Source organism: Canis lupus, chromosome 1 (assembly GCF_003254725.2).
Source record: "Canis lupus dingo isolate Sandy chromosome 1, ASM325472v2, whole genome shotgun sequence".
Taxonomy (NCBI): Eukaryota; Metazoa; Chordata; class Mammalia; order Carnivora; family Canidae; genus Canis; species Canis lupus.
In genome coordinates this window covers 24,334,342-24,357,637 of record NC_064243.1, presented here as the reverse complement: position 1 = coordinate 24,357,637, position 23,296 = coordinate 24,334,342, and the positions used below count along the sequence as shown (strand labels likewise).

The following is a 23,296-nucleotide window of genomic DNA, read 5'->3' as shown; positions in this document are numbered from 1 at the left end:
AGGTCTCCAGGATCACACCCCGGGCCGAAGGCGGCGCCAAACCGCTGGGCCACCAGGGCCGCCCTCTTTTTTTTTTTTTTTTTTTTTAATTTAAATTCATTTTGCCAACATATAGTATAACACCCAGTGCTCATCCCGTCCAGTGCCCCCCTCGGTGCCCGTCACCCAGTCACCCCAACCCCCTGCCCACCTCCCCTTCCACTATCCCTTGTTTGTTTCCAGAGTTAGGAGTCTCTCATAGTTTGTGTCCCTCTCTAATTTTTCCCACTCAGTTCCCCTCCTTTCCTTTATAATCCTTTTACTTTTTTTTTATATTCCTTGTATGAGTGAAATCATATGATGATTGTCCTTCTCCGATTGACTTATTTCACTCGGCATAATATCCTCCCGTTCTATCCATGTCCAAGCCAATGGTGGGTATTCGTCTTTTGCATCAGATAAGGCTTTTAAGGCCTTATGAGAACCCCTGGCTCTTGGGGTTTCCCTGAGAAGGAAAGTAGAAGAATAAACTTAAACATAATAAGGCCTTGTCATATCGATCAAATCATTTTTTTCCCTCAACATTAGTAGACTTGTGAAATGTTTCTGTTCTTCATATTTATAAAAGAAGAAATTGTCTTTAGTACATCATTTCATATGTTTAGTATGTAAGCTTGGTATTTTTGGTTAACAAAGTTGGTAATTTGAGTAGATCCAAAAAGATAAAGGATATAATGAAAAGCTTTTTTTTTTTTTTTTTTTTTTTAAGGTTTACTATTTGAGAGAGAATGATTGAAAACATGAGTGGAGGGAGGGGCAGAGGGGGAGAGAGAGAATCTCAGGCAGATTCCTGAACGCGGAGCTCAGCACAGGGCTCCATCTCCTCTGAGATCATGACCTGAGCTGAAATCAAGAGTTGGACATTTAACCGACTGAGCCATTCAGGTGACCCATAATAAAAGTTCTTTTTAAATGCTAGGAAGGAGTAGCAATCTTTTGTACTTAAATTGCTTAATGGTGATGCACATATAAAGTCACAAGTCATCAATATAGTATCTAAATTTTTTTAAAAATTATTTATTAAAACAGCTATACATTCAGTGAGACAGGATCTGAAAATGCATAGGACTTTGAGATGCCCTTTTGCAGTTTTATTAAGAAATTGAACAAAAATATAACAAGCTTTTATATGACAAACCTATTGAAATTGGTCAGATTGAGTCAGTTCTTTGCAATGATAGTTCTCAGGCATAAAACTTGATTTTATTTCTGAAGGCTTATGGAGATTTATGGTAGAAAATGAACTGCCTAGTGTAGAAGAGACTGTTATCTTTACTCATGTTGTCTTTCCAAGAAGGGCTAATTCAAATTATGGGGAGCCTTGCCTTACATACATATCCCAGTGGCTCTCAAATGTGTTCTTTTACATTGTCCCCTCCCCACGATCACCTCACAAGCCTTCTTGACCCTTTGAGAGTTATTTTCCCTCCATCTCTTTTACCTGCTACCTGAGATCATCTCCAGACCCTGCATGTTGTCAACAGATATAGATACTATAAACTTTGGCAAATGCAGTGGGGAAAAAAACAGGGAGATCTAATGTAATTGAGTATTTAAGGAATCCACCTGTGAAGAAGTGATGCTTAAGTCAACATCTAAAGGATGAAAAGAAGTTGGAGAATATTCCAGATATAGTAACAATATATGTGAATGAGCTGAAGCAAAGCCATTCTGTGAGTTGTAGGAATCAGAGCCCAAGTAGCTCAAGATGAGGCCGCATTCCTTTTTTCCTTTTATTTTTTTATTTTTTTTTTATTTATTTTTTTTAAGTAAGCTCTCTGCCCAACATGGGGCTTGAATTCATGACTCTGAGATCAGAAGTTTCATGCTCTATGTACTGAGCCAGCCAGGCACCCCAAGGAACCATTCCTTTATAAATGAGTACATTAGAGGCCATGCACAAAGCTTTTACATTGTGTTCTATTAAGTGTCCTGGAGAGCCAGTGAAGGGCGTAAATGAGGGAAGTGACGTGTGTATTTTTGAAAGCTTAATCTGACTGTAGGTGGAAAATTCATTGAGGGAGAATAAGACTGGAAGCAGGGAAAGAAGTGAAGTAGTGTAGCTGAGTGGTGGTGGTAGTTAAAGCAAGATGGTGGCCAATGAAGGGGTAAGAAGACCTATTTGAAGAACGTTTTATAGATAAACAGAGGTGGCATGGAGAACTGAGGTTTCTGGCACAAATCATTAGATTTACTGAAGTAGCAAAGATTGGCAGAACAGTCTAGGGATTCAACCTTGGATTTGGAAAGTTAGAGAGTACTCCTGGCACATCCTAGTGGAGATTTCTAGGAAGCAGTGGATAAATGAATATGACAAGAGAGCTGAGCTACAGATAGCTGTTGGCGTGCTATTTAAAGACAGGGAACGGAAAATGAGTAATGCTCTGGGCCAAACTCTTCAGAATATTACAATTTAGAAGTTGGGTAAAATAAATTTATAAAAAAAAACTGAAGAAGCAGCCCAGGATGTAGTATAAAAATTAATAATGTATCTTGCCAGAGAGCCCAAGAGATAAAAGAATGTTTTAAGGAGGAATGGGGGTGCCTGGGTGGCTCAGTAGATTAAGTATCTGCCTTTGGCTCAGGTCATGATCCTGGAGTTCCAGGATCGAGCCCCATGTCGGGCACCCTGTTCTGTGGGGAGTCTAATTCTCCCTCTCCCTCTGCTCCTCCCCCTGCTTATGTTCACACTCTCTGTGTCTCTCTCAAATAAAAAGAAAAAAAAGAATGGCACCTGTTTTCAAAATGCCACTGTGAAGGATCAAGTTAAATGGAATAGGGGATCCCTGGGTGGCACAGCGGTTTGGCGCCTGCCTTTGCCCCAGGGCGCCATCCTGAAGACCTGGGATCGAATCCCAGGTCGGGCTCCCGGTGCATGGAGCCTGCTTCTCCCTCTGCCTGTGTCTCTGCCTGCCTCTCTCTCTCTCTCTCTCTCTCTCTCTGTGACTATCATAAATAAATAAATAAGTAAATAAAAATAAAGGTTTAAAAAAATAAAATAAAACAAAATGGAATAGAAGTGTTCTTTATAGCTCTTCATCCCCATCTCATAGCCTTTCATTTTACTTCCTGACTTATTTGTTACATTTCCTGTGACCCGTTGATTTAGATTGAGATTTAGGATGCATGTGTTTTTATAGATGTCCTTATTGGTACGTTACTCCTCATTCATTTTGCATTATCCTGTCGTAAATATATAATTGATAGCTTTTTTGATGATGCCCAGACATTGTCACTGTTGTGTGAAAGTAAACTGTTGAGGAATTATTGATATTTTGGAAGCATTTTCATTAAGTAATCTGTTTTGGACAGAATGGCGAAGAAGTACAATATGAAACTAGTCTACAAAAAGACATTTCTGGAATTCTATGAGGAAAAGATTAAGAACAACGAAAATAAAATGCTGTTAAAACGAATGCAGGCCTTGGAGGTAGGTATTTAGAAAGGTGTAAATATTCCTCTTTGTTTCTGAGATTCCTTTTAAGGTCGTTTAGATGCTAAGTATTTATGTAAATCAGATTATTTGAACTACTCTAAGTTCTTCAGCACCTAGGACAGAGCTCATTACAGAGACTTTGCTTTGTGGGTAGTTAGGAAAAACTTGAATGAGTGAGTGAGTGGTGCTGTCATCAAATTCTATTTTCTAGATAGTACTGCTTTTAAATAGGATTTCTTAACCTAAGAACAGTTGGCATTTTGAGCTGGATAATTTCTTTGTTGTGAGGGGCTGTTCCCTTCACACTAGGTTGTTTGACATCTCTGGTATCTATGTGCTAGATGTCAGTAGCTTCCCTGTCCCCAGTTATAACAGCCAAAAATGACTCTGGACATTACCAAATGTTCTCTGGGGTGCAGGATTGCACTACTTTTTCACAATACTGCCTTTTGGTTACATTAGTTCTTTAAGATTTTCCTGGCTAGGGTCTAAGATGATCTCATACCATGCCAAGTCTCCTGCTGTTGTATCCATACAACTTTCCCAATTTGGAGTGGCCTCTTTAAATTCTAAATTATCTTTTGAAATTACTTAAACCACTAAAATATTACATTCTTCGTTGGTCATATTTCCTATATTTTAAAACTAAGAATGTTTAAATTTGCTTTATGTTTAGCTGGAGAGGCTTGTTTTTGTTTTGAGGGAGAAGAGAGAACTAGAAAAAGTGTGCGTGTGCAAATCACCACACACACACATGCCTGTAGGTTATCATCTTTGGTGGTGCTTTGCATGTACGATGATTAGTTATTTATATTCTATTAGCATGTAGGTAATGAGTTAATTTGTGTAATGCATTCAAAACTGTCGACAGTAGGTTATGGGATAGCAGGGTCCCATTCCTTCAAGGATTTTACAGTATATTGAGAAGATAAATGTAGAAGCAAATAATTGAGTACCATGTGAGAACTGCAATAATGAAATATTTAAAGTGCAGTGCATATATGAAAGGGTCTTTTGTGAAGAAAGTGAACTAAGAGTAAAGGCAGAGAGCATGAGAGAGCAGGGGATGTTTGAAGAAGCACAGATAACTTTCTGCAGCACAGTGGTTCTCCAGTCTTCTTCCCCAGTCTGCCTTTGAGGATATGACCTATCAGACAGGTGTGGCTGTCTGGGGACGGACCTGAGCAGTAATAGCATGTAGTTTGGCAGAGTCCTTTGGTTTTGCCTACTTCTCCTTGAAGTCACTTCTGCAGATGTATAAAGTACTTTGAGCGGGAGACGACAAGGTCCAATGAATAGGAACATGACTTGTGACAGAATGGAGCATGGTTTGGAGGGATGTTAGGACCAGAGGCAGAAAGAGCAGTCCCAATGCTCCTGCTTTAGTCTAGGTCAGAGATTTAAATGGATCTGTTTTCTGACGTATGTATAAAAGTCTTTTCTTAAAGCCGTCAGCTTTGAGCCGGCCCGCAATAGAACCAGTAAAAGATTGTTCTCCTAGAGCACTGTTGTAGAGGGAAGGAAGAATGAGAATTCTCATGTCAAGGCATTATGTGGTTTTAAAGTCCTGACACCTGTTTTCTTTTTTCTTACCTGTTTTGAAAAGAATGATTAGTTTTGCAGCTTTATAATCCTATGTTAATCATATGTTGTTTGGTTTTTTAAAGTGATTGAGAGGGAAGAGAAATTAGATGTCTAGTGACAGGCAGGTAATCACATGGAGGAATCTTATACTGATAAGTTGAAGAGCAAGTCTACAACAGAATAGTTTCTGATCATTCACGTTAAAGTTTTGAAGCTTTGTATCTGATGAAACCACAACATGTGGGGTTGAGGTTCCAAACCCGTTAGTGATATTTCTTATATCCCTGTGTTAAGGTATGATAAAAAGTAAGGTTGCTCATGATAGCAGTACAGGACTTCAAAAAGCTACATACTTAAACAGCAAACAGCTAAATATCTGAGCTTACTGTGGGATACCGATAAGGGGGAAAAAGAAAATAGCAAAATAGACATTTCTGAATCATTTTCTTAAAAATTTATCAAGAAGATCTAGGTTTAAAGTGGTTCCTTGTGGAGCACCTGGGTGGTTCAGTCAGTTGAGCTTCTGCCTTCGGCTTAGGTTGTGATTCTGCAGTCCGAGGATCGAGCCCCACATCAGGCTCCCCACTCACCAGGGAATCTGCTTCTCTTCTGCCCCCTTTCCCTGCTCGTGCTCTTTCTCTTTTTCTCTCAAATAAATAAAATATTAAAAGAAAAAAGTGATTCCTTGCTAGCTGGTTTGTTGTGTATATATATATATAAAAAAGGAATTACAAAGAATATATAACCTTTTATTTTTATTTTCATAAAGATTTTATTTATTTACTCATGAGAGAGACACAGGCAGAGGGAGAAGCAGGCTCCCTGCAGGGAGCCCAATGTGGGACTTGATCCCAAGACCCCAGGATCATGCCCTGAGCTGAAGGCAGATGCTCAACTATTGAGCCACCCAGGCATCCCCGTATAACCTTTTTAGAGTATGTGGTTGTTAAATACTAAGTGTTCTATGTAATTCATTATGTTTTGATTTACATGTACTACAAAGTGGTACACTTCATAGTATAAAGAGATGCTATTTGAAATGGATTAAAAATAGCGGTTGAAGGTTATTTTAATAAACATTTGGCCAGCATAGCCTTAAAAAACAAAGGTGTGTGTGTGTGTGTCCCTTCTGCAAGTTCTTAGGAAATACGGAGACTGCCCATAATTGGAAGCTGGATTATTTTCCTATCTTCTTGAACTCACAGTTCTCTGTTGACTCATTTTTCATCTGTATTTTTTATTTTAGGTTTCCATTTTAATCACCAAGTGCTTATTAGGACAAATGCTCCTTAAGCCTCATCCAGCAAACCCTCCCCGCCCCCCCCCCCCCATCTCCCTTCTGGTAATCATCAGTTTAAGTCTCTTTCTTGTTTTACTTCCTTAGTGATTTGGCTGCCTTTTATTTCTTTTTGTTGTCTGATTGCTGTGGCTTGGGCTTAACAGTCTTATACTGAATAAAATGATAAGGGTGACTTCCTTATCCTGTTATTCTGTTCCTCACTTCCTAGGGTAAAGGCTTTCAGTTTTTCCCCATTAAGGATGATGTTAACTTTGGGTTTTCATATATGACCTTTATTCTGTTGAGGTATGTTCCAAATATACTATGTGGAGGGCTTTTATCATGAGTGGATGTTGTACTTTGTCAAATGTGTTTTCTGCATCTACTGAAATGATCATATGGTTCTTAGCTTGTATTGATATGATGTATCACAACTGATTCATGAATATTGAACCATCCTTGCAGCCCAGGAATAAATCCCACTTGATCCTGGTGAATGATTTTTTTAAATATACTGTTGAACTCCATTTGCTAGTATTTTGTTGAGGATTTTTGCATCTATGCTTATCAGAGATAAGCCTGTAGCTCTCTTTTTTGTGTGTGATGTCTTTATCTGGTTTTGGTATCAGGGCATCTGAATTTTTAAGTTTTCCTTTTCTGTTTTTTTGGAATAGTTTGAGAAGAATAGATATTAACTCTTTAAATGTTTAGTAGAATTTGCCTGGAAGCCACCTGTCCTGGACTTTTGTTTCTTGGGAGTTTTTTGATTACTAATTCAATTTCTTTGTAGGTTATCAGTCCGTTTGAATCTTCTATTTCTTTAAATTTTGGTAATTCATATATTTTTCAGAATTAATCCATTTCTTTCGGGTTGTCCAATTTGTTGATATATAGTTTTTCATTATGTTATATTTGTTTATTTGAATGGTGTTTGTTATTTTGCCTTCCTCATTTGTGATTCTATTTATTGGGGTCCTTTTTCTTTCTTGATGATTCTGGCTAGAGGTTCATCGATTTTATTCATTTTGTTTGTTTGTTTTTTCAAAGAACCAGCTCCCAGTTTCATTGATTTGTTTAGTAGTATTTTTCATTTCTACATCATTTCTTTCTGCTCTAATCTTCATTATTTCCTTCTGCTGATTTTAGGTTTCTTCTTTTTCTAGGCCCTTTTTCTAGGTGTAAAGTTAGGTAGTTTATTTTTTAGGTTTTTCTTGCCTCTTGAGGTAGCCTGTATTGCTATAAGCTTCCCTCTGAGAACCACTTTTGCTGCATCTCAAAGTCTTTGGACCACTGTGTGTTCATTTTCATTTATTTCCATGTACTTTTTTTATTATTTTATTTCCTGGTTGACCCATTCATTATTTAGTAGCATGTTTCTTTACCTTCCCTATATTTGTGATCTTTCCAGATTTTTTCTTGTGGTTGACTTCCAGTTTCATAGTGTTGTGGCCAGAAAAGATGCATGTTATGACTTTGATCTTTTTAAATTTGTTGAGGCTTGTTTTGTGGCCTAATGTGTGTTCTATTCTGGAGAATGTTCCATGTATACTTGAAAAAAATATGTATTCTGCTGTTTTAGGATGGAATGTTCTAAATATTTCTGTTAAATCCCATCTGGTCCAGAATGTTATTCAGTTGTTTCCTTGTTGATTTTCTGTTGAGATGATCTGTCCATTGCTGTGAGATGTTAAAGTAACCTACTATTATTGTATTATTATCAGTTAGTTTCTTTATGTTTGTTACTGTTTTATGTATTTGGGTGCTCCCATGTTGGGGGCATAAATATTTACAATTGTTAAAACTTTCTTTTTGATTTTCCCCTTTATTATTATCTAGTGTTCTTCTTGGTCTCTTGTTACAGTCTTTGTTTTAAAATCTATTTTGTGCAATATAAGTATTGTTCCTACCCTGTCTTTTGCCAACCATTTGCATGATAAATGTTTCTCCATCCCCTCACTTTCTTCTTCTTTCTTCTTCTTCTCCTCCTCCTCCCCCTCTTCCTCCTCCTTTTTTTTTTTTTTTTTTTTTAAGATTTATTTTACTGAGAGAGAGAGCATGCATATGCATGGCAGGGAGGGGCAGAGGGAGACTAAAAGAGAATCCCAAACAGAGTCCATGCTGAATTCGGAGCCTGACGTGAGGCTCAATCCCAGGACCCTGAGATCACAACCTAAGCGGAAACCAAGAGTTGGGTGCTCAGTCAGCTGTAACACGCAGGCACCTCTCTATCCCCTCACTTTCAATCTTAGGTCTAAACCTAAGAATCTCTTGTACACAGCATATAGATGGGTCTTGTTTTTTTATCCATTTTTATCCATTCTGTCATTCTATGTCTTTTGACATATGCCCCATTTACTTTCAAAGTAGTAACTGACAGATATTTATTGCCATTTTATTAGTTATTTTGTGGTTGCTTCTGGAGATTTTCGCTGATCCTTCTATTTCTTGCATGGTTTACTGGTTTTCTTTAGTGATGTATTTGGATTTCTTTCTCTCTATTCCTTGCTTACTTATTAGTGGGTTTTGATTGGTGGTTACCATTAGGTTTGTATATAACATCAGCATATAGCAGTCTATATTAATTTGATGGTCAGTTTAAGTTTGAACTCATTCTTTACTCCTCCCCAAGTTTTAGGTATATGATGTCCTGTTTTATATCCTTATATTTTATGAATTCCTTGATTGAGTTTTTACAGACACTCATTTTTGCTGCATTAATGTTTCCTGCTCTCATACTGTCATTTTTGGTCTTTCCCCTTCACTCAAAGAGTCCCCTTTAATACTTCTTGTAGGGCTGGGTTAGTGGTCACAGACTCCTTTAATTTTTCTTTGGGAAACTCTTTGTCTTTCCTTAAAGATAGTCTTGCTGGATAGAGTATTCTTGCCCGTAGATTTTTCCTATTCAGCTCTTTCTATATGTCATTCTACTCCCTTTGGCTTGCAAAGTTTCTATTGAAAATTTCCTGCTAGCCCTATGGGTTTTCCCTTGTAAGTTAATGACTTCTTTTGTCTTGCTGCTTTTAATATTTTTTCTTTATTATTATATTATTATTATATTTTGCCATTTTAATTAAAGCATGTCTTAGTGTGCTTTTGATTTTGATGAGAGTTCTCTGTGCCTCCTGGATCTGGATATCTACTTCCTTCCACAGAGTAGGGAAGTTTTCAGCTGTTACTTCCTAAAATAAATTATCTGCCCCTTTTTCTCTCCTGGGACCTTATCATGTGAATGTTACTCCATTTGATGGGGTCACTGAATTCCCTAAGTTTATTCTTATTTTGCATAATTCTTTTTTCTCTTTTTTGTTCAGCTCGATTATTTTCCTTTACTCTCTCTTTTGGATCATAAGTTGTTCCTCTACTTCTAGCCTGCTGTTCATTCCATCAAGTATGTTTCTCATTTCATTTTTTAAGCCCTTTATCTGTATGTTATTCCTTATCTGTGTTAATGGTCTCACTGTTGTCCTCCATTCTTTTCTCAAGTCAAGTGAGTATCCTTAGAATAATTCCTTTAAATTCTCCATCAGGCATGTACTTAAATCTATTTTTGCTTTAATCTCTGGCCATGGCCTTGTCCTGTTCTTTCATTTGGGCCAGATTGCTCTGTCTTTTCATTTTGTCTGTCTCTTTGTTTTAGTAAAGTCAGCTACATCTCCTGTTCTTGAGGATAATGTCTTTATGAAGAGAGGTCCTATAGTATTCTACTGTGTAGTACTCCCTGGTCCCTAGGGCCTGGTGCTTCTAGGAGTATCTCCAGTGTATGCTTTGTGTGCTCTGCTGTTCTGTCCTGGTCTCTATCCTCTAGGACAGTTGTCTGCAGAGGTTTATTGCCTTTTGTGAGCAGTGTTTATTCCCTGGCCTGAATGTGGTATGTTTTATCTAGGTGTACTCTAGTCTGCTTATGAAATGGGACTTCTTGCCACTTCTGCTGGAACTGAGGCCTTGCAGAACTCCTGGGTAGGGAGATGCGGTGTGGGTAGTGGTTTGAGCCTGTCTTCTGTGGAATGGGGCCCACGCATTCCACATCATTTGGGACTGAGGCAAAGATGCCTGGGAAGGGCCATTCTGCCAGAGTGTAGGCAGGATATAGCTTATTGTAAGCAGTTTAGGTAGTGAGTGTTCATGTGCAATGGTTCCTACAGGTGGCTGTGTGTTTATGCTGAGGAACCACAGAGGGAAATGGTGCCAGTCAGCTCCTTTATTCCTGGAGGGATCTCTGAACTCTGTCTCTGTGGGCATCCTCTGAGATGAGCAACTAATCCCCTCACTGTGTGGCCCAGGCACTCTTCAGATTGCTGTTCCAATTCTATATGTCTGCAGGCTATTTACCCTGCCTTTTCTCTTATAGCAGTCCCAGTGTCCTCCACGGAGCTCCAGGCACGCTGACCAGGCTTTTAAGCCCCACTGGTTGCAAGAACTCTTGAAATTTGGTTCCTTTAGCTTTATAAGCCAGTTGTTAATGGAGATTTGTTTCCCTTGTACTCTGCCCTGTGTGTTGGTTTGTTTCTCACCCTTCTCAGCAGCTGTAGCTCCCTCTCCACCAAAATGCCCAGGATCTGTTTCTCCCAAATCTTGTCCCTGCACTTCCTACCTACTTCAATGGGGCCTCTTTCTACCTTTAGTTGTGGAGTTTGTTTTGCCAGTCTTCAGATCGATTTCTGGGGTATTTAGGATGATTTGGTAGTTTTTGGTTGTATTCATGGGATGAGGTGAGCCTATGGGCCTCTTAACTCTACCACTATCTTCTGCCAGCATTTTGAATTTTTCATCTGTATTATTTCTAACTTCTGTTCATGCTTCTGATGGCTAATATATCACTGTAATATTTAAATTAATATTTAGCTCTTTTGATAATAAATCCCACTTTATAACAGAAAAAGTCTTTGGCAGTCAGGGAGATCCAAGCGTTTGATGCTAAGTGACCCTTGGTGGTGATTAAATAAATGGTACAGTTTTGTCCAACTGTAAATATTCTATGATTATCATCAAAATTGGCCATGACAGCTACTTTGTTAGGGGAGGATCCTTTCACCCATTTTTTTTTTTAGTATTTCAAAAGTATATGTAGTTTGTATTCCTGAAATAATATTTAAGGATTATTTTCTTAATTATTTTATTTTACTTTATTTTAGTGACTTAGTATTTTTAATTCTGAATTATAAGTTTCATTTAATTTCCTAACTAGGAATTTCACTTGCTTCCCTAGCCATATCCAGCAAATGAGAATTCCAAACTTGCCTCTGAGAAGGTGGATGACTATGAACATGCAGCAGAGTACATGAAGAACAGTCAAGTAAGGTTACCTTTGGTAAGTCTTCATTTGTAGCAGTTTTATAGAAAAATGAAAAAAAGAAAAAGCTTATATTATATGGAAACTTATGAAATTATTTTGTTGAAATCAGATATGCGTTAGTCTGTTTCCTCTTTTTATAACCATAGAATAGAAGATAAAATATTTCAATACTGAGAATGAATGGAGTGCTATATCAGGCAATAAAGATGGGGAAAAAGCTATAGGCTTGGTTGGAGAATTCCTTGCTATATCATTGTATCTTAATATAGGCACTGCTGACTCACTGTGTTCCATAGATATGTTCATGAACATACATGGAGAAAAATTACATCTCCATTTTCACTGACTTCTACATGGAATTTCACATTTTCTTTAAGAATGCAACTGTACCACAATGGTATTAGATATAGCTGTGACTTTGTCATCAATAGAAATTACAAAAAAAAAAAAAAAAAAGAAATTTGCATTACACATTTCTGCTGACGTCTTAGACTATCATTTACATTCATCACTTCTCCAAAATCACTTTAGTTACTGGAATTGCCAATCAGTCTAGCTTGTTAGTCAAGGCATGTGCAAAGTAGCATGTGTATTACTATATAAACATGTTTTTTAGTATTTTGGTAACTTTTAAGTATAATTTATTTCCTTTATGGGATATGAGTTTTGTGATTCCTTTGTAAAAACATAGAAATCACATTCTCTCCTATAATGCTATTGGATGTTGCAAGATAGGCTCTTTTAATTTTTTTATTTTTCAAGTTAAAAATATAAGATAGATGTGTTTTCCAATTACACATGTGCACAAATACCCTCTTTACACAAATTGACCTTTCAATTGAGAATCAGTGGTTTAGAGAATTAGTGCAAAATTCAGAAGATGACATTGAAATCTCATTGATTTCTTTTATATATTTAGGTCACAATAATATTAACAGTAAATTGTGTGTATAGTTGACCCTTGGACAGTAAGCCTCTAACTTTTGACTCCCCAAAAGCTTAACTGCTCATAGCCAACTGTTGACCAGAAGCCTTACCAATAACTTGATCAGTTAATTAATATGTATTTTGTATATTATATGTATTATATACTGTATTTTTATAATAATGTAAGTTAGAGAAAAGTTATCAGGAAAATCGTAGGAGAAAACACATTTACATTTGTTAAAAAAAAATCCACATAAAAGTATACCAGCAGGTTCAAATCTGCGTTGTTCAAGGGTCAACTTATATTTATAGTGAAATAGGATTGTGTGGGCACTTCTGTCCAGTATTGAAAAATAGGCATTTATGTACTTCCATATTCAATCTAAAAGTTCTTTCTTTTTTTTTTTTTTTTTTTTTTTAATTTCAGGGAACCTTAAGTAAATCAGAGTGGGAAGCCACAAGTGAGTATATCATCACTGTAGATTTACTGACGTTTTCAAAGTTTGTTTCAGAGGGCTCCTTAAAATTTGAACACTTTGGAATTTCTCTGACACATATGAGGGTGTGCATATTTATGTTTACATAAATAAATGGTATTATTAAATGGTTTACATAAATAAATGGCACGTTTGGAAATTTTGGCTTATTAAACACTACCATGTATTTTGTTTCTAGCCATTCTGGTGTTGACAACACAGACATAATAAGTATTAGAGCATTTAGTGAAGCATCAGTGAGCAGGATATTTTAGAGGGATGTGTGATTGGGAAGGGCCTGGTGCCTATATTTTGAAGTGAGGTGCCTGTCTTTGTAAGAGAAGTCAGAGGCCTGTCAAATCTGTGAAGTCCGTGGTTCTTCAGCAAATGGATGTTGAATAAGCTAACTCCGAAAGCCTCAGTGTTAAGATGATGATAATATCCTTATATGGCTGCCCTGAGGGCATAAAAGATAGTTCCCACTGTTAATTTAAGTATTTGTTGATTTTGTTGAAGGCATAAGTGGTAATCAGAGACCATCCATTTGATAAATGTTGAGTATTGACTTACATAATGTGCTGTCAGAGGGTTCTGGGGGAATTAAAAAAAAAAAACAGTTGTAATCTCTACTTTCCAGATGTATACTGTCTAATGGAAGAAACAGACACAAATAAATGTAGTACTAGGCAAACTGTTTTAAGGGCTGTCATTTTTATAATAGGGAAAAAAGTTGAAGGAGAGCCAAAGGAAAGGTAGTAAAATATGAGAAATAATAGTATAATAATGACTGGAGACTTTTTCTATGTTGTAACTCATTTAATCCTCACAACTTTTCAGGTAGACTACTTTTTCTAATATCTCTTTTTCATAGATAAGAAAACACTTCAGTAGCTTGTTTGAGGTCACAGAGCTAACCCAGGTGATTCATACTTATAACCATGCCTCATGGAAGGAAGCCCATGTGGAAGGATTGTTCTTAGGACTTGCCAAATTAGAGAGAGAAGGAAGGGAAAGGAAATGAATAGAGCCAACATCGTGAGCCCATCTGTCTCAGAATATTGCTACCCTTAGTGGAAATGGGATTACAGGGCCAGCAGACTGGGAAATGTGTGCCTAAACCTGTACATTTCATTACTTTTCCTAGAGTGGAGATGAGCCAGTTATCTTAGAGAGCCTGCCAGTCCCAAATATGATGTAAGGAAAACAGCTTTGGTCACAGGTCATGATGGTGGTACTATCTGTAGTTTCAAACTGTATTTCTGTACGTCAGTATGGACTTGAGTAATACCACGCAGAAGATGAATTAGATGCCCTCAGACAGTGGAGGGAGTTGGGTTAGAGATGTGAAAAGCAGTAGGAAAGGAACAGTGGCCACATAGTAGCTAGGATCTACCTGGTCAGGATCAGTGTATTCTTTGATGCACCACACTTCTAAACTGGAGGTCTCTGTGGCCTGGAAAGTATCTTGCCCCGTGTCATAGTCTAGTAAGTGCGAGAAGCTGTACTTCAAATTTCTGGTTTAATCATGAAGCTCGTATTACTAGAACCTGCTGCTCCTCTAGATCTATTAAATGTGAAAGGAAAGTAGAGAATTGTTGATTTGTTTTTAGAAGTGGGTTCAAGATTTATTTCTTTAAATCCCAATCGATATGCCTGCATAAAGGCATTTTATGTGAGTCAGACTCTCAGAATGTTTGAGTTAGAAAGGAATGAAAGTTATTAATTGCCAATGTGAATTCAAACACTGTGTCTTAGTGATTTTTAAATGACCCTAGATTTAGGTAGGTCAGGACTGCTGGGTTGTTTGCAGTAGGTACCAATGTGTTTGGGGTGAGTTTGTCAAGGTTAGACTGCAGAAGGATCGCTTGGAGTGGGGACCAAGCTAACTAATGCTGGCTGCTCTTAAGTCTTGTATTATACTTAGAATGTCTTGGACTGCTTTGCTTTCTTATCTTCTAGAAGACTCTACCATGTTGATATTGCCCTGACTGTTCTCTCTCTATCCACTGTAATGCCAGCAATGTTTCATTTCTCCTAAAAGAAATTAGGAATAATAGATAAGAAACAGAATAGCATTAAAAGTAGCATTTTGGAAGGACTGGGGTGATACACCTGGACAGGTTGAGTAAAACCTAGAGGATTGTGAGGTTTTTACATTGTCTGCAGTCATTCATCTGTATCCCATTCAGAAGTTAAGGGAGGACACCAAGGTACGTGGGTCTACTATCCTGACTCGCTGAATGTACTAGTGTACACCCTGAACATCCTTGTGATGTTTTAAGGATTTATCATTTTTGTCAGGTGTTTATATAGCATAAAATCTATTGGTATCTTATTAGAAGATGTAATAGGTTTGAATTTCAGTGTGATCCAGAATGAAGACCAATACATACACTTAGATGTCTGAGTGAACACACAGTGTATTTAAGGGATAATATTCATGGGATTGGAATATCACTATTGGGGCCAGATAAATCTCTCTAAGCATCAATTCTCATGTAGCTTTTGGCTTATTTATCAGGACCTACAACACAACAATTGGATAATTGGATGAATTTTAACTTGCACGTTACATATGTTCCTTATAATTCTTATTAGTTTTATTTTTCCCCTGAACAGAAAACCTAGATAACCAATGCCACAAGCATTAATGGTAGTACAATTATTCTACCTGTCTCACTCCAGATAAAAAGAATTGTTATATAAGATTTTTTAGTTTTAATTTTCTTTGCCTTTATACTTTTAAATTTTTTTATCTCAAACTGTTTTTAGACATTTTAAAGCTGTTGAATTTGTTTTCTCGAGCTGTAATGTCACTGAGTATTATAATTGATTGTTTTCAGGTAAACAGATATAACCCCCTATATGCTTAAATATGATTCAGAATAATTGAGGACCCTTAGAAATAATGGGATTTTTCCCTTCAGAAGCTTGAGAATTTTCACCAAATTATAAACAAGACAAATTGTTATTTAGCTTAAGGATATAAGAAACCAAACTCTAATTTTTATTATTTTCTTTTTAGGTATTTACTTGGTTTTTGCATTTGAGAAGCAGCAGTGAGCACATATGCAGTAGCCCAGGACAGCTGTGTCCCGTCCTATACAGATTTGAATGATCCATCCTAGATTTGACAACTTTGTTTAATTATTCTAAATGTGCAGGATGCTGCCAGAAACTCCAGTGTATAAATTCAACATTTGCTGTCTGTGACAGATGAACTTTTGTGTGTGTATATAAGAATCAGTTGGGACCTTTGTCTTTAAAAATCTATTTTTAAGTAATGTTCTAAGAATTCCATTTGCCTCACTACTCTCTTAGCGCATAAAAATTATAGTATGACTTGTTTGAGCTCCTGAGCTCTTTCCACAGTGCTCTGATTTGTTCAGTGTTTGTTTACAGTATTAAATTTATTGCAGTTATAGAATTGATGAGGGAGCATACTGGTTTGTGGGGTTTGTGCTTATTTCTGTAGTTTTGTTATATAGTGTTGTTCAAGATTAAATGGATTGTGTTCTGTACTATTGAATGTGTTCAATATATATCACTAAAGTTGCAAGTTTAAAACAGAATTTTAAATGATCATAAAAATTATTTACCTAGAATTTTTGTCAGTTTTTACGTTTCATTATAAATACTAACTACCTTATTTGCAAATACGATCTAATTCTGGAACTGGTTAGAACGGTTTCGATGCCAGCATAAAATTATTTTGGATTTTAGGGGCTTTATCTTAAAGATTTCCTTCCATAGCAATGAATGTTTCTAGTTATCAGGAATGTAGTTAGACTGATTTCTCTTTGTTCCTTGAACAAAAATGCCACAGTTGTTTTTCTCGTGATTTAATGAAAACCTGTCCTGTGTGAACATTTTCCTCAGATGTATGTATGGAACTGCAACAGGAGGATGTGATTAGAGGAAGCTGACAACCAGACTTCGGATGAATTCCCCCCGAGGTTAGACGTGTAGGGTACGGGCACTGTGTGCTCTGTAGATGCGTTACTCCCCTTCAGCCCTGGGAGAACAGTACCTGCCCTCCCGTGTCACCACATCGTGCTTGGTGCAGTAGGATCCAGCGTCCCGTCACTGCTCAAGATCTGTATTTGCCATTTCAGAATTGTTGACTCCTCTTCCAGACCGGACACCTAGGTGAATGGTCATCCTTACTTTACGTCACCGTTTAAAAAACTTGCCAGTGTTAGGTGTAGTGAAAAACTTACAAAGAACAAAACAGCAATTATTGCATATTCTTCTAAAAATCATCTAAAAATGATTTTTTAATCAGTGCATGGATTTAAAAGACACTACTTTCTATAATTATCCAGAGCACTTGTTTAAAACAGAAAGTTTCTTAGTTTGTTTACATATGTTGATTATTCATGGTGTAACAGACGTTTTAACAAGAGAACACGGGTTACCTGCTTTTTGTTCCTTGTCCAATTTGTCAGTCCCCAAACTGTTACCAGTTTATAAAAATTAAGTCTTTTTGCCTTAGTGGTAGCTTGCCATAAGTCATTTGGGGGAAATAAATAATAGCATTTCTGGCTCCTGTTAGCCAGCGGAGGTTTGGTAGTGGTGCTGGGGATGTAAGGATGGTGAACTCTTCATGTTACATATGCGGGTTCATTTTAATTCTGGGGAAAGTTCCAGAAAGTGTTTTGATAATTTGCTAGAGGATGTGGCTTATTACTTCTTAATCATCATTTTCATTTAATGGCCTTAGCCAATTTTAAGCAAGTAGTAAAACTTTTTTTAGCCCCTTGCTCTTTCCACCCCATGGGTGATTTGTGGGAGAGAAGGATCCCCTGAAGGATGGAGTGATTGGCGGTAATACAAAGCAGACAAGGAAGGTGCGGTCCCTCAAGGCCTTCACTGAAGGCACAGAAAGGAGTAAAGGAAACCCAAGTGGATTCAGCCAGTCTTTTCACCTCAAGCAAGCAAGCTGTTGTGTGTACAGGAGGCCCATGGAGCCGCACCCAGAAGATGCAGGGTTCTGGCATTGCCCCGTGCTTGAGCTTTATCCTTCTAGCCGCCTCTGCTCTACCTTCCAACCTGATGCCTTCTTCCTGCAGCTAAGTGTCTGGACAGAGACTCAGGGAAACCGGTTAGGAAAGGGGCATGGCCCTTCACTATCAGGTCGGTGATGTGAAGTTTATGGGAGTGATTACAGGCTCTCCAGTTTGTCCTCCAACGATAAAAGTGAAATGGAGATCAAACCAGCCACTTGAGAGGACACAACCCAAGGATTGGGAGGATTGGTCTGGGAACCTGGCTGGACTGTGGTATAACGAATGCTCAAGTTGAATTCTTTGGGCCTAAAATAGCTAAAGTGTAACCATGGTGTTCACAGAGACGAGCTGGCTATTTCCAGCTGCATTCAAAGGGGCGGTGTCCTCCCCTGCACACCGCAGCTGTCTGTGGTAATGCCCACTCTTCCCATGCCCAGGGTGACTCCCAGAGCAATCTGCCTTCGGGGAGAGAAGGCATTGATTAGAGACTGACTTCTGTTAACTAATGTGTGTGATGCCTCTGAGAGGCAGATGACCGGTGCAGAGTTTCCTGGCCTACAGTGTCCCCAAACCTGAAAGTTGAGGAAATGTGATTGCTACCTAAATCTGTGTTTGTAGCATTATGTAATAGAGCATCTGAGCAGAGGTGTACAAAGTGGGGGGCTTTGAAGCAGCATGCGGTGTGGGTCAGCAGTGGGAAGGGGAGGCAGAGAACGCGTGGTCAGATCCGAGGCCCGGTCTCCCATCCCCTCAGCCTATCTTAACTCCTTGCTGTTATATTATTTTGGTCAGTCTTCAAGTATCCTAGTGAAGATGGGGTTTCTTGTGTAGATCTGCCGATGAATATTCTAGCTCCTGAATGTTGTTTTTCATTGTTAATATGCTGACTTTTTTGTCTACTTCAGGCTTTGTATTGTGAGCCAGTCGCTGCCAAGGTGTCTGGGTCTTCAAGGTCGGGCCAGATCCAGGGACCAGATCCAGGGACCAGGGCCCTGTAATAAAAGTTGTACCGAAATGCCTGCGGTATTTACTGGCCCTTTGGTCACATAGGAGCACAGGTACATGATGTGACCGCCTCGCCTCCCTAGGTGCTACGTCAGGTACCACGCACCTGGGTAGGCTCATTTCTCGCCCTCTGACAGAGCAATATTCCAGGTTCCTCAAAGGCGGGCAGTGCGGTGACTCCTGCACTTAGTGATAGATGTGACTAGGCCGGGAGACAGCCAGCTCTTCACCTTCTCTGCTGCTCCTCTGCTCCCACCTAATCCTGAAGCCTGGGCGCCTGCTCCTCACTGCAGTACTGAGCAAGCGTGGAACACCCAAGAGTACCTCCCTCAGGCTGGGGAGACTTCGGGTTATCCCAAAGCCCTCTGCTCCCTAGACTCCCTGGGCCAGGATTCCCTGGGGACAGCAGACCTGGAATAAAGCCAGGTTGACAACATTTAGCTCCTTCCTTTGGTCAGTTGCTTTTCTAAATCCTTTATGTGCATTAGTTCACTTTGGCACTCGTGACTATATGAGCTACGCACTGTTATCCCTATTTTAATAATGAGGAAACTGGAGCACAGAGAGAACATAAAGTTGCCCAAAGCGGAGCCGAGATTGGACTACCCATATCCCTCGAGTCAGGCCCAAAATCCAATTTTATGTTACACCCTCAAGAGATTAAATCCAGATGACTTCTCACCTATTCACTGCCCACAACTTAAAATGTTACCTGCTTGGTGCTCCAACCTTTTGGTGTTCAAACCTTTGATACTTATTTTGGGACACCTGGGTGGCTCATTCAGTTAAGTGTCTGCTTTCAGCTTAGGTCATGATCCTGGGGTCCTGGGATCGAGCCCCGTGTCAGGCTCCCTGCTCAGCAGACAGCCTGCTTCTCCTACCCCTTCCCCTGTTCATATACATATGTTGTGTCTCTCCCTCTCTCTCTAATCTTGAAAACAGACTTTCGTACTTAAAATTTAAGTGTCCCCTGAGAGGAGCATTTATCCTGTGTAAGGTTTTGGGGCAGAGAGCAAGAGGGTATTTGAGTGTACTTGGGGACTGAGGGTAAAAGTGAATAATCAATAGGCAAGAGGACAAAGAGATAGACTTGGACTTCACATTTTAGTAGACCTGCTTCTTAAGCTACTAGTCCTGTAGCAAATCCAGTTTAGTCTGCATCTTAGTGGGTAGAGGATGGTTCTTTTCCCACCCTCACCATTTGGAAGTGGCAAGAAGTGGAAACACAGTTTGAGAGTAGAGCTAACAGGAGAGGCCAAGAGAGAAGGAATCTTCAGTCTGAGTTGATTATCCAGGCAGAGGCAAATCATTTTGTTCTAGCTTTTAGTTGAAGTATAACATACACAAGTTTTTGGTTTTTCACAAATGGGCCACAAATACAATCACCACTTCAATCAACAAACTATTACCACCACCCCAGAACCCCCCCACCATGTTCCCTTCTGGTAACTACCTCCCCAAGGGTAACCACTATCTAACGTCTGAGAAATAGATTAGTTTTGTCTGGTTTTGGACATAATCTAAATGGAATCAAATAGTCTGTATTCTCTTGTATCTGGCCGGTTTGCTGTACATTATGTTTGTAAGATTTTTGTTGCATGAATTTGTATGTGGTTTTTTTTTTCTCTCATGGCTGTATAGTATTCCATTGCGTAAATAAACCACATATTTATCCCGTGGATGTTTGTGAACTATTACTAATAGTACTACTTCAAATATCCTAGTACATGAATACATAGGTACTCCTTTCTGCCTAGCAGTGGAATTGCAGGGTCGGTATATACATAGGTTCAGCTTTACTGGATACAGTCAGGCAGTTTTCCAAAGTTCCAGTCACTACCCTCAGTAGTGTCTGTCTTTTTCATTTCATTTTGGCAGGCATGTGTATCTCATCGTGGCTTTAGTTTTCATTTTACTGATTAATGAGATTTGAGCACTTTTCATATGATTATTAGCCTTTTTATTATCTTGTTAAATGTTCAGATTCTTGCCCACTTTTCTATTGGATGGACTATCCTTTGTATTGTGGTTTTCAAAAACACATTGATTCTGGATTGGATGCATGTCATTTGTTGAATGTACTGTGAGAATGCATATGTGTGTGTGTGTGTGTATGTATCCCAAATATATGAAAATAAGCTCTTAAATTTTAAAATAGCATACCAGTGTTCTCTTTCACAGTTGGCATATTCTGCTTAAGAAATGTTTGTCTATTCCAAGAACATGAAGATGTTCTATGTTTTCTTCTAAAATCTTTTTTTGTCTTACTTTTCACTTTTAAATCTGAAATCATACTGATTTTTTGTTGTTGTTAACAGTGTGAGGTAAGGTTTAAGGTAGACGTTTTCTCTTCTTGAATTTCCAGCTCTCCCAGCACCATTTATTGAGAAAAACCATCTTTCCTTCCCAAACCACAGTTTTCACCTTTGTCATATTGTCATATTATCACAAAATGATCATATGTCATAAAGTGATCATATGAGTGTGAGTTTGTTTCTGAATTCTGTTCTATTCCACTGGTCAGCTTATTTATCTCTGCACCAATACCATACTATCTTAGTTATCTTTGTAATGGATCTTGATTATCAATAACAGGAGACAAAGCTAGTTTTAGCTTGTTAATTAGGTTGAACAAAGTGAAGAGTGGTACATGATGAGCACATAGAGATAGGCAGGAGTGGGAAGGAACCTGGATATTGTTCTAAAGGCAGTGGAAAGCTACAAGAGGACCATATGAATGTGGTCATTTTATGTTTTTGAAAGAGAACCCTGATCAACAAAGATAGAAAAGATTTGAACAGCCCTATTAACCAGCTTAACCTAAATGTCATCTATAAAACACTTCACTCAACAACAGCAAAATATACATTCTTTTTAGACATAAATGAAATATTCTCCAGAATAGCTCATAGGACAAATGTCAATAAAATTTAAAAGGATTAAAATCATACAAAACAATTTAACTACCAAAAAAGAATTACATTAGAAATACACAGCAAAAGGAAATTTGGGAAATCCACAAATATTTGGAAATGAAACCGAAAGACTTTCTAAATACCCTATAGGTCAAAGAAGAAATGACAATGAAAATCAGAACATACTTTGAGCTGAATGAAAATAACACATCTGGATGGATGGGATGAAGCTAAAGCAGTACTTAGAGGGAAATGTATAATGGGAAAGAAAAAAAAGATTTCAAGTCAACAACCTAAGATTCCACTTAAGTAACTAGAGGGGCATAGAAATAAGAAAAAGCAAACTAAACCCAGAGCAAGAAGTAAGGAAATTAGAGTGAAAATCAATGAATTAGAAAACAGAAACCATAGAGAAAATCAGCAAAATAAAAAAGTGGGTTTTTTGTAAAGATCAACAAAATTGACAAACTGTTAGCTAGATTCTGAAAAAAAAAAAAAGGCAAGTTACTGAAATGAATGAAAAAGGAACTCACAATCAAATTCATTTTTTTAAAAACAAGGGATTAAAAAAGTAATCTGAACAATTCTATGTTAAGGACCAGTTATTTCTTAAGACAAAAAGGACCCAAAATACTGAAACTGACTTCAAAAAAATGGAGAATCTGAATAGAAAAAAAAATTGAGTGAGTACTTAAAAATCTACCCACAAAGAAAAACGTAGGCCCAGATGGCTTCACTTGGGATTTCTATGAAAAATATTTAAGAAAGAAACTATCAGTCCTTCGCAAGTTCTTGTAGAAAATAGAGGGGGAGTACTTCTTAGCTCCTGTGATGCCCTGATACAAAGCCAGTAAAAGGCACCACAAGAAAAGAAAACTACAGACCAATATCCCATTAATCCCCAACAAAATATAAGCCAACAGAACCCAGCAGTGCACAAAAAGGATCGTACACCACGGTTAAGAAGGATTTATTCCAGTAATGCAAAGATGGTTTAACATCTGAGAATTAATATACTGTGCCGTATTAACAGAATAAAAGACAAAGCTGCATGGTCACTGCAGTAGACAAAGTATTTTATAGAAACCCAACATCCCTCATTGTATAACTCTGAACAAACCTCTTTGCCTGATCAGAGGCATCTATAAAAACCCATAGCTTCCTACTCAATGAAGATAGATAAAAACCAGGGATAAGGAAAGATTGGCACTCTCACCACTTCTATCTAAGGCTAAGCTGGAGGTTCTGACCAGTGTAATCATGCAAGAGAAGTAAAAGACATCTACATTGGGAAAGAATGAGGGATTGTCTTTTATTTGCAGGCAACCATATA

At 38.1% G+C, this 23,296-nt stretch overlaps 1 protein-coding gene across 4 annotated transcripts in view; it reads left to right on the top strand.

Annotated features, from left to right (window-relative positions):
- Positions 1-20,727, top strand: part of RNMT (RNA guanine-7 methyltransferase) — a 33,946-nt gene extending 13,219 nt beyond the window's left edge. For all 4 annotated transcript variants that reach the window (XM_025422267.3, XM_049112789.1, XM_025422268.3 and 1 more), the window contains 4 exons: positions 3,352-3,469; positions 11,545-11,646; positions 12,986-13,019; positions 16,060-20,727. In XM_025422267.3, the coding sequence (XP_025278052.1) occupies positions 3,352-3,469; positions 11,545-11,646; positions 12,986-13,019; positions 16,060-16,097 (292 nt within the window). In that variant the 3' untranslated portion in view covers positions 16,098-20,727. The remainder of the gene's footprint in view (positions 1-3,351; positions 3,470-11,544; positions 11,647-12,985; positions 13,020-16,059) is intronic.
- The last annotated feature ends 2,569 nt before the right edge of the window (positions 20,728-23,296 follow it).